Source organism: Pseudophryne corroboree, chromosome 4, assembly GCF_028390025.1.
Source record: "Pseudophryne corroboree isolate aPseCor3 chromosome 4, aPseCor3.hap2, whole genome shotgun sequence".
Classification (NCBI taxonomy): Eukaryota; Metazoa; Chordata; class Amphibia; order Anura; family Myobatrachidae; genus Pseudophryne; species Pseudophryne corroboree.
Genome location: NC_086447.1, coordinates 734,332,701 through 734,344,730, shown reverse-complemented (window position 1 = coordinate 734,344,730; position 12,030 = coordinate 734,332,701). Strand labels below are relative to the sequence as shown.

Sequence of the window (12,030 nt, the reverse complement as noted above, 5' to 3'; positions counted from 1 at the left end):
AAGGTGTGTGTCTCCTGTTTTTATTTGGGTATTTTTTTTCCAGTAGTACTACAGGTACCAGCGGGCCCGTTTTTCTCCCGCATGCTGGTATTTGTGGTTCTCCAAGTACCAGCTTGCGGGGAGGCTTGCTGGGACTTGTAGTACTACAGGAAAAAACAATATTCTTTACATTTTCTCAAGGCTATCAGCCTCCCATCCGCAGCCCTTGGATGGGGGGGGGGACAGCCTCGGGCTTCACCCCTGGCCCTTGGGTGGCTGGGGGGGGGGGACCCCTTGATTGAAGGGGTCCCCACTCCCCCAGGGTACCCCGGCCAGGGGTGACTAGTTGGATATTTAATGCCACGGCCGCAGGGCACTGTATAAAAGTGACCCACGGCTGTGGCATTATCTGTCCAGCTAGTGGAGCCCGATGCTGGTGTAAAAATACGGGGGACCCCTACTCTTTTTGTCCCCCGTATTTTTTGCACCAGGTGCAGAGCCCGGTGCTGGTTTTAAAAATACGGGGGATCCCCTGTCCATTTTTACCCCGGATTTTTAGAACCAGGACCAGCTCGAAGAGCCCGAGGCTGGTTATGCTTTGAAGGGAGGACCCCACGCCATTTTTTCCCGTGTTTTTCCCCGTTTTTAAAAAAACGGAACCAATCCGTCAAATCGGCTGTTTTTCGGCAGCGGGACTGTCGAATCCGTTTTTTATTGCATATGGTCAATTTCGGCACCCACTTGCCGAAATTAGACTGTCGAATTGTGTCGAATTGAAAAACGGCCGATAATTTGCCGCGATTCGCCGCTAATTGCATATACCCCATAATCTTGTTATGTGACAGATCAGAGCAATCTTCTGCATGCACAATGTACACTGCTACACACATGGCCAGACATTGTGTTCTTTGAACATAGGAAAATATGTATTGCGCACATGCAACCTGAACAGTATTTTACAAGTTGCCTTGACATACAGTAGCTACGTTTGGCATCTTTCCACATTTTATGGAAGTATCTGGGATAAGATCTGGGATATGTTAATGATGCACTGAGGATTATTAGCACAAACCTTGAGACTTTCCATTTATGATGAGTTGTGCAAATAACGCAGCATAATTTCCTTTCATTGCATTACCAATATACATCTTCTCTGCATTTTCACAAGGGGTGTTGATGATGAACTCCTGCAGTGACAAAAAAAGAAAACATTTGTTTGGAAGAGACAACGGAAGATAATATAAAGCAGACAGAGAGAGGGGAAGGGGGGGGGGGGTGTCAGAGAGAGCGAGATGGAAGAGTCAGAGTGAGAGAAGAGAGGTAGCGAGAATGAAAGGAGAGGGAAAGAGAACGAGAGGGGGATAAAAAGAGAGGGGGAGAGAGTCAGAGAGGGGGAAGAGAGAGAGAGAGGGGGGGAGGGGGGGGGAGAGAGTGTGAGTGAGAGAGAGGTAGAGTGCGCGTAGCGTACAAGATAAACAGGTATGAGGGAAACAGAAAGTGAGAGTACTGGTTTTTTTTTATGTGGTAATCATTTACATGGGAAAATCCACCTGGTTTTCCCATTCAAATTATTGCCTCTTTAAAAAAACAGGAGAAATCTCGCAAAGTCTCTTGCTTTCGGATTCTCGCAACCTATTACATTTTCCCCAATATAAGAGAAGGAATGAGAGAGAAAGAATAGATGTGAGAGATTACACAGGAGAGAAGTAATACAGGACACAGAGAAGAATATGAGAGACATAGGGCCTGACTCAGAGGTGGAGGCAATGCCGATGTCTGCGGATCATAGCAATCTTTGTACTGAGCACGCATCCTTATGGGATTTGGGATGTGGGCTCAGGTAAATTACAGCCTGGTTACATTAGATCTCATGTATCTGTGCACAGAGCTGTGCGCTAATGCTGCCGCAGCTGTGGATTTGTGCACAGATACTCTGAGAATGTGCAAATGTCGCTGCCACCGGGATTTGTACCGAGACACCCACCAGCGCTCTGCAAATCAAAGCGGCTGTGTAGAATTACGCGGCACTGGAGGCAAATCAGTGGATTACCGGCATTCACAGTTACCCTATGGATATTAGCAATTAAGACAGAAAAGAAGGCTGTTTGCTGGGGAACTCTTTGTAATTAAAAATTATTTTATTAAGTTTTATTGATATACATTAAAATTACAAATTGCTATCTCTTTGTTCACACAGTAATAGTGATACATATCGCTACAATGAATGTACACACGAGATAATAGTAGCTGAGAGGCTACTTACAATAATACTCTCAAGAAAACAAGGTAAATAGGTCACACATTACAATAAGCAAACATCATACACAGAATTTCTAAATAAAATAAATATGTATCAGCCAGTGATGTTTAGGATTTCCAATGTTGGATAAAATGACCCTGTTACTCACGTATTAGTCATGGCTGTGTTTATTAAGAGCACAAGAAATTGTGAAAAAAAGGAACAAGACATCATAAGTGCTTGCGTGTAGGTGAAAATATATTGTAAATGAATAATACACGTATGACTTTGGACACCTGATATGGGGCAGTATCTGTATATTTGGGTAATAACTTTTGGGTGTCTAAAGTTTGTTATGCACTATCTATTGTGATGTTTTAAAAGAAAGCGCTATTAGTATTGAATAAGTGTGTACATTAAATTTATAAATATAAAATTATGAAAAGCGGTACCTGTAAAAAAAGAGAAATTATTAGTGGTATAATGTTTACACTCTTTTGAGTGAATTTGGGTGAAGGAGGTAGCCAGCAACACTTGTTTTTTTAATTGTCCTGATTTACCGGTGGTTTCCTACCTTTCCCTGTACTTATAGCTCCGGGGCCGCTGAGAGCACTACGGCTCTGATGTGTCCTCTTCTGCGGCTGTTGACGGGGCTGGCAGCGCTTACGAGTCCCGCTGCGTCCTGCGGGCTGTGCGCTGGTGAGATGTTGATCCCGGCTTCAGGTGCAGCTGATGTCTCCTCTGCTCGTGTTGCGGCCGATGTTGAGGCCGTGCATAGGGCTTCCTCCTTGATATATGTGTGATCTCCGACGCGTTTCATGCACTTCAATGCACTTTTTCGAGGAGTGAAATTAATAAAAAGTTCATTTAATTTAGTTTTATTTATATTAAAAGATACCGGAACTTCCGGGTGGAAATGACCTCATTTTTTGGTGCTGGATTTCCATGTGCTGGATTTCACACTGTTAGAGGGCAGGATAAAAAGAGTTTAAAATGAATGTGTCAAGTACCGCTGAAAATAGTTGTTTTCTCTTATTTCTAAAATTAATGTATACTTTATTATGAATAGTGTTTTTTATATTTATCCTATTTTGTGCTATTGTTTTCTAAGGAATGAGTTGAGTTCGATTTCTACGTTTAAGCCTTTTGGGGTCAAGGTTTTTAAATCAAAGATCCATTTAGTTTCTACCATTTTGAGTTCTTCAGAGATGTTTCCACCTCTCCAATTTGCATGAATTTTTTTAATTACTATGAATTTTGTTCCAGTTGGGTTTTTATTGTGAACTTCTGAATAATGTTTTGAGACGTTATGTGTAGTCAATTCTTTTTTTATGTTGTTGATGTGTTCTGCGAATCTGACCTTTGCTTTTCGTTTTGTTTGTCCCACGTACTGAAAGTTGCATGGGCATTGTAAGAGGTAAATTACCCCTTCTGTGTCACAACTCAGTACTTAGTTTATTTGATAGATCTTTCCAGTGACTGTTGATGAGAAGCTGGTTTTATTTTTGGTTGTTCTATTACTTATATCACATGCTTTGCAGTTAAGACACTGTCTAAATCCTTTGTTGATAAGATCATGTTCTTTTATACCTTGTTGGTGTAGATGACTTTTTGTTATTGTTTGTTTTATAGATTGTGCTCGTCGGTAAATTATCTTGGGTTGTTCTGGTAGTATATGTTTCAGTGTCTCGTCTAATTGTAGGATATGCCAATGTTTACGTATCATCTTTTCCACTATTATTGTGTTGCTGCTATATTGGGTGATGAAGGGCAAATTGATAGGGTTTTCTTTTTTGTCTTTGTACTTGATTAGTTCTTGTCTATCAGTATGTTTTAACCTATCAATGTGTTTTTGAATGTCCAAGTTGGAGTACCCTTTTTCCACGAAGTTGTTTTTCAAAAATTCACTTTGTTCTAGAAACGTGTTATCGTCTGTGCAATTTCTTCTTAATCTTTGTAATTGGCCTCCAGGAATATTTTTGATCCATTGTCTGTAGTGATTACTATGAGTAGGGAGTGCGTTGTTTCCATTGACTTCTTTAAAATGTGTTCTGGTTTTTATTTTCTGATGTTCAATGAAGATTTCAAGATCTAGAAAAATGACTTTTTATTTGCTGGTTGTTGTGGTAAAAGACAAATTTAATGAGTTATTGTTAATGTACTCTATGAATAGTTGTAATTTTTCTTCTGGTCCATCCCAAATGAACATCACGTCATCTATGTAACGGTGCCAACAAATCAGATTTTCTGAAAAAATGTTTTCTGTCCAGATGGTGTCGTCCTCCCATTTTGACACAAAGAGGTTAGCATAACTTGGGGCTAGGGGCGTGCCCATAGCGGTGCCGCATTTTTGAAGGTAAAATTTGTCATTATACCAGAAGTAGTTATGAGTTAAAAGTTAAAATAAATTCGGTGTTCGCCATAATAAAGTTAATTTGTTGGTTCGGAATCGAAGTTTGGGTAGAAAGATAATGTCGGGTGTGTATGCACCCTGCTTCATGTGTGATGCATGTATATAATGATTTGTCGTCCGCTGTTCCTAATATGTATGAAGTTTTCCATGTTAGATTTTCCAAAATTTGGAGGATGCTGATGGTATCTTTAAGATTGCTCGTGTTGCGGCCGATGTTGAGGCCGTGCATAGGGCTTCCTCCTCGATATATGTGTGATCTACAACGCGTTTCATGCACTTCAATGCACTTTTTCGAGGAGTGAAATGAATAAAAAGTTCATTTAATTTAGTTTTATTTATATTAAAAGATACCGGAACTTCCGGGTGGAAATGACCTCATTTTTTGGTGGGAACCATGTGCTGGATTTCACACTGTTAGAGGGCAGGATAAAAAGAGTTTAAAATGAATGTGTCAGGTACCGCTGAAAATAGTTGTTTTCTCTTATTTCTAAAATTAATGTATACTTTATTATGAATAGTGTTTTTTATATTTATCCTATTTTGTGCTATTGTTTTCTAAGGAATGAGTTGAGTTCGATTTCTACGTTTAAGCCTTTTGGGGTCAAGGTTTTTAAATCAAAGATCCATTTAGTTTCTACCATTTTGAGTTCTTCAGAGATGTTTCCAACATCGGCCGCAATACGAGCAGAGGAAACATCAGCTGCACCTGAAGCCGGGATCAACATCTCACCAGCGCAAATTTATATTTATAAATTTAATGTACACACTTATTCAATACTAATAGCACTTTCTTTTAAAACATCACAATATCAATTCTTAAGAAAGCAGCTTATATCCCATTAGCGCAGTAAATTAAATATATCCTATGCACTATGTTAAATACAGAAAGTAGTATAAGTCTGTATCAATACTGTGGAAACATGGATATCACTCGACAAGAGTTCTAAGATTACAATAAATAAAGGAGAGATATTTCACAGACTCATTTGGCCTCCCCCTTGCATCCACTGCTCTCCTGTGTGTCTGAATGGATAGTGAACAGGACGGTGAGAGTGCAATGGGATAGGTCAGGGATGAGAGAGAGAGAGACAAGCAGATTAGGAAGGATCTGCTTTTGTTCGGGGGCTCTCACCCACAACCCTGTTGGATATACCAGCGCAGGGGGTGGGGAGAGCACCACACAATGAGAGACCTGCAAAAAATATTAAATTAGTGCAAATTCCTAAAAAGCATTGGTAAGCGTACAGGTAAAAATAAGAATTTACTTACCGATAATTCTATTTCTCGTAGTCCGTAGTGGATGCTGGGAACTCCGTAAGGACCATGGGGAATAGCGGCTCCGCAGGAGTCTGGGCACATCTAAAGAAAGCTTTAGGATCACCTGGTGTGCACTGGCTCCTCCCCCTATGACCCTCCACCAAGCCTCAGTTAGGATACTGTGCCCGGACGAGCGTACACAATAAGGAAGGATTTTGAATCCCGGGTAAGACTCATACCAGCCACACCAATCACACTGTACAACTTGTGATCTGAACCCAGTTAACAGCATGATAATAGAGGAGCCTCTAGAAACGATGGCTCACTAACAGCAATAACCCGAATTTTTTTGGTAACAATAATTATGTACCAGTATTGCAGACAATCCGCACTTGGGATGGGCGCCCAGCATCCACTACGGACTACGAGAAATAGAATTATCGGTAAGTAAATTCTTATTTTCTCTGACGTCCTAGTGGATGCTGGGAACTCCGTAAGGACCATGGGGATTATACCAAAGCTCCCAAACGGGCGGGAGAGTGCGGATGACTCTGCAGCACCCAATGAGAGAACTCCCGGTCCTCCTCAGCCAGGGTATCAAATTTGTAGAATTTTACAAACGTATTTGCTCCTGACCAAGTAATTGCTCGGCAAAGTTGTAAAGCCGAGACCCCTCGGGCAGCTGCCCAAGATGAGCCCACCTTCCTTGTGGAGTGGGCATTTACAGATTTTTGGCTGTGGCAGGCCTGCCACAGAATGTGCAAGCTGAATTGTACTACAAATCCAACGAGCAATCGTCTGCTTAGAAGCAGGAGCACCCAGCTAGTTAGGTGCATACAGGATAAACAGCGAGTCAGATTTCCTGACTCCAGCCGTCCTGGAAACATATATTTTCCGGGTCCTGACAACGTCTAGCAACTTGGAGTCCTCCAAGTCCCTAGTAGCCGCAGGCACCACAATAGGTTTGGTTCAGGTGAACGCTGAAACCACCTTAAGGAGAAACTGAGGACGAGTCCTCAATTCCGCCCTGTCCGAATGGAAAATCAGATAAGGGCTTTTACAGGATAAAGCCACCAATTCTGACACGCGCCTGGCCCAGGCCAGAGCCAACAGCATGACCACTTTTTCTGTGAGATATTTTAACTCCACAGATTTAAGTGGGTCAAACCAATGTGACTTTTGGAACCCAAAAACCACCTGGAGATCCCAAAGTGCCACTGAAGGCACAAAAGGAGGCTGTATATGCAGTACCCCTTTAACAAATGTCTGAACTTCAGGGACTGAAGCTAGTTCTTTTTTTTTTTTTGGAAGAAAATTGACAGAGCCGAAATTTGAACCTTAATGGACCCCAATTTCAGGCCCATAGATACTCCTGTTTGCAGGAAATGTAGGAATCGACCCAGTTGAATTTCCTCCGTCGAGCCTTACTGGCCTCGCACCACGCAACATTTTTTCGCCAAATGCGGTGATAATGTTTTGCGGTTACATCCTTCCTGGCTTTTATCAGGATAGGGATGACTTCATGCCTTTTTCCTTCAGGATCCGGCGTTCAACCGCCATGCCGTCAACGCAGCCGCGGTAAGTCTTGGAACAGACAAGGTCCTTGCTGGAGCAGGTCCCTTCTTAGAGGTAGAGGCCACGGATCCTCCGTGAGCATCTCTTGAAGTTCCGGTAACCAAGTCCTTCTTGGCCAATCCGGAGCCACTAATATAGTGCTTACTCCTCTCCATCTTATCAATCTCAGTACCTTGGGTATGAGAGGCAGAGGAGGGAACCCATACACTGATTGGTACACCCACGGTGTTACCAGAGCATCTACAGCTATTGCCTGAGGGTCCCTTGACCTGGCGCAATATCTGTCGAGTTTTTCCCAACGGTTTATAATCATGTGGAAGACTTCTGGGTGAAGTCCCTACTCTCCCGGGTGGAGGTCGTGCTGAGGAAATCTGCTTCCCAGTTGTCCACTCCCGGAATGAAAACTGCTGACAGTGCTATCACATGGTTTTTCGCCCAGCGAAGAATCCTTGCAGCTTCTGCCATTGCCCTCCTGCTTCTTGTGGCACCCTGTCTGTTTACGTGGGTGACTGCCGTAATGTTGTCCGAGTGGATCAACACCGGCTGACCTTGAAGCAGAGGTCTTGCTAAGCTTAGAGCATTGTAAATGGCCCTTAGCTTCAGGATATTTATGTGAAGTGATGTCTCCAGGCTTGACCATAAGCCCTGGATATTCCTTCCCTGTGTGACTGCTCCCCAGCCTCGCAGGCTGGCATCCGTGGTCACCAGGACCCAGTCCCGAATGCCGAATCTGCGGCCCTCTAGAAGATGAGCACTCTGCAACCACCACAGGAGGGATACCCTTGTCCCTGGTGACAGGGTTATCCGCTGATGCATCTGAAGATGCGACCCGGACCATTTATCCAGTAGGTTCCACTGGAAAGTCTTGCGTGGAATCTGCCGAATGGGATTGCTTCGTAGGAAGCCACCATTTTTACCCAGAACCCTTGTGCATTGATGCACTGAGACTTGGTTCGGTTTTAGGAGGTTCCTGACTAGCTCGGATAACTCCCTGGCTTTCTCCTCCGGGAGAAACACCTTCTTTCTGGACTGTGTCCAGGATCATCCCTAGGAACAGAAGACAAGTCGTCGGAACCAGCAGCGATTTTGGAATATTGAGAATCCAATCGTGCTGCCGCAACACTACCTGAGATAGTGCTACACCGATCTCCAACTGTTCCCTGGATCTTACCCTTATCAGGGAATCGTCCAAGTAAAGGATAACTAAAATTCCCTTCCTTCGAAGGAATATCATCATTTCGGTCATTACCTCAGTAAAGACCCGGGGTGCCGTGGACCATCCCTACGGCAGCGTCTGAACTGATAGTGACAGTTCTGTACCATAACCTGAGATACCCTTGGTGAGAAGGGTAAATTTTGACATGAAGGTAAGCATCCTTGATGTCCCGAGACATCATGTAGTCCCCTTCTTCCAGGTTTGCAATCACTGCTCTGAGTGACTCAATTTTGAATTTGAACCTCTGTATGTAAGTGTTCAAAGATTTTAGATTTTAAAATCGGTCTCACCGAGCCGTCTGGCTTCGGTACCACAATAGTGTGGAATAATACCCCATTCCCTGTTGCAGGAGGGGTACCTTAATTATCACCTGCTGGGAATACAGCTTGTGAATGGCTTCCAAAACTGCCTCCCTGTCAGCGGGAGACGTCGGTAAAACAGACTTTTGGAAACGGCGAGGGGAATACGTCTCGAATTCCAATTTGTACCCCTGAAATATTACCTGAAGGATCCAGGGGTCTACTTGCGAGTGAGCCCACTGCGCACTGAAATTCATTGAGAACGGACCCCCACCGTGCCTGAACTTGTAAAGCCCTAGCGTCATACTGAGGGCTTGGCAGAGGCGGAAAAGGGTTTCTGTTCCTGGGAACTGGCTGATCTCTGCAGCCATTTTCCTCTCCCTCTGTCACGAGCAGAAAAGAGGAACCCTTTTGTCCGCTTGCCAACCAGGACTGCGCCTGATAATACGGCGTCTTATTTTGAGAGGCGACCTAGGGTACATCCCCTTTTTTAAGGCAATACTTCCAAATGCCGTTTGGAATCCCTGACCACTTTACTGGTAGAATACAACGCACTTATACTTGATGCCAGTCGGCAAATATTCCGCTGTGCATCATGCATATATAGAAATGCATCTTTTAATTGCTCTATAGGCAATAATATACTGTCCTTATCTAGGATATCAATATTTCCAGTCAGGGAATCCGACCACGCCAACCCAGCACTGCACATCCAGGCTGAGGCGATTGCTGGTCGCAGTATAACACCAGTATGTGTGTAAATACATTTTAGGATACCCTCCTGCTTTCTATCAGCAGGATCCTTAAGGGCGGCCATCTCAAGAGAGGGTAGAGCCCTTGTTCTTACAAGCGTGTGAGCGCCTTATCCCCCGTAGGGGGTGTTTCCCAACGCACCCTAACCTCTGGCGGGAAAAGGTATACTGCCAATAACTTTTTAGAAATTATCAATTGTTATCGGGGGGAAACCCACGCATCATCACACACCTCATTTTATTTTTCAGATTCAGGAAAACTACAGGAAGTTTTTCCTCACCAAACATAATACCCCTTTTTTGGTGGTATTCATATTATCAGAAAAGTGTAAACATTTTCCATTGCCTCAATCATGCAATGTGTGGCCCTATTGGAAATCACGGTTGTCTCTTCACCGTCAACACAGGAGTCAGTATCCGTGTCGGCGTCTGTATCTGAGGTAACGGGCGCTTTAGAGCCCCTGTATGAGACGTCTGGACATGCACAAGCTGAGTAGCTGGCTGTCTCATGTCAACCACTGTCTTTTATACAAAGCTGACACTGTCACGCAATTTCAACAGTACATCCACTCAGGTGTCGACCCCCTAGGGGGTGACAACACTATTACAGACACTCTACTCCGTCTCCACATCATTTTTCTCCTCATACATGTCGACACAAACGTACCGACACACAGCACACACACAGGGAATGCTCTGATAGAGGACAGGACCCACTAGCCCTTTGGGGAGACAGAGGGAGAGTTTGCCAGCACACACCAGAGCGCTATATATATATACAGGGATAACCTTATATAAGTGTTTTATAGCTGCTGTATTGTTTATACTGCGCCTAATTTGTGCCCCCCTCTCTTTTTTAACCCCTTTCTGTAGTGTAGTGACTGCAGGGGAGAGCCAGGGAGCTTCCCTCCAACTGAGCTGTGAGGGAAAATGGCGCCAGTGTGCTGAGGAGATAGGCTCCGCCCCTTTCTCGGCGTCCTTATCATCCGTTTTTCTGTATGTTTTGGCAGGGGTTAAATGCATCCATATAGCCCAGGAGTTATATGTGATGCATTTATTTTAGCCATATAAGGTTTTTATCGATTTATTGCGTCTCAGGGCGCTGCCCCCCCAGCGCCCTGCACCCTCAGTGACCGGAGTGTGAAGTGTGCTGAGAGCAATGGCGCACAGCTGCGGTGCTGTGCGCTACCTTATCTGAAGACAGGATCGTCTTCTGCCGCCGATTTTCCGGACCTCTTCGCTCTTCTGGCTCTGTAAGGGGGCCGGCGGCGCGGCTCCGGGACCCATCCAGGCTGAACCTGTGATCGTCCCTCTGGAGCTAATGTCCAGTAGCCAAGAAGCCCAATCCACTCTGCACGCAGGTGAGTTCGCTTCTTCTCCCCTTAGTCCCTCGATGCAGTGAGCCTGTTGCCAGCAGGTCTCACTGAAAATAATAAACCTAAACTAAAACTTTCACAAAGAGCTCAGGAGAGCCCCTAGTGTGCACCCTTCTCGTCGGGCACAGAAATCTAACTGAGGCTTGGAGGAGGGTCATAGGGGGAGGAGCCAGTGCACACCAGGTGATCCTAAAGCTTTCTTTAGATGTGCCCAGACTCCTGCGGAGCCGCTATTCCCCATGGTCCTTACGGAGTTCCCAGCATCCACTAGGACGTCAGAGAAAGTTGCATTAAATAACATCATCAGGTATGCACACGAGTATAGGTCAATATATTAAGTAGTATAATTGATAGTAGGGTGTATAATTGCCATTATTAGTGTATCAAAAACATCAACAAGCTGTATAAACATCTCGTCTACCGAAGCGGGGGAAGCTAAACCTCCCCCTCCAGCGATGCCCGCCTGAGCACACAGCGCATCAGCTTGGTGCTAATACGCTGTATCTCCCCACCCCACCGGCTCAAATGCGCATGTGCGAGATCTCGCTACTCATACGAGACCTCACATGCAGTCCGGAGCCGGCACCCGCCACAGCCAGGGACAGTTCCTGTCCCTGCGATGGAGATAAAGAATCGAAATCGATAGCTGCAGGTGTCGGAATGGTCAGTGCCACTGACTGTTCTTACATGGCCCTACACATCGGCGTGCTATCTAAAAGACAGCAGCGCCAATAATGACAGGGGCACACACAGCCGCATTAATACATGGGTGGAAGCGTTATCAGGGCACACAACGTGCGCTACCACTGATCCCCCATAACGCACTTTCATACATCTACCCCATGGTTTCAGAAAGCTGAACAGGTAACATAGTATACAACAGAAGTCAGAGCACAGCTACACCGGCTGCCCAGGTGTAAAATG

The 12,030-nt window shown here is 44.7% G+C and overlaps 1 protein-coding gene across 2 annotated transcripts in view; it reads right to left on the bottom strand.

The window, feature by feature from the left end:
* ACOXL (acyl-CoA oxidase like) overlaps window positions 1–12,030 on the bottom strand; it is a 990,492-nt gene that overhangs the window by 783,215 nt on the left and 195,247 nt on the right. For both annotated transcript variants that reach the window (XM_063918088.1, XM_063918087.1), the window contains exon 6: window positions 1,052–1,166. In XM_063918088.1, coding sequence (XP_063774158.1) covers window positions 1,052–1,166 — 115 coding nt within the window. The remainder of the gene's footprint in view (window positions 1–1,051; window positions 1,167–12,030) is intronic.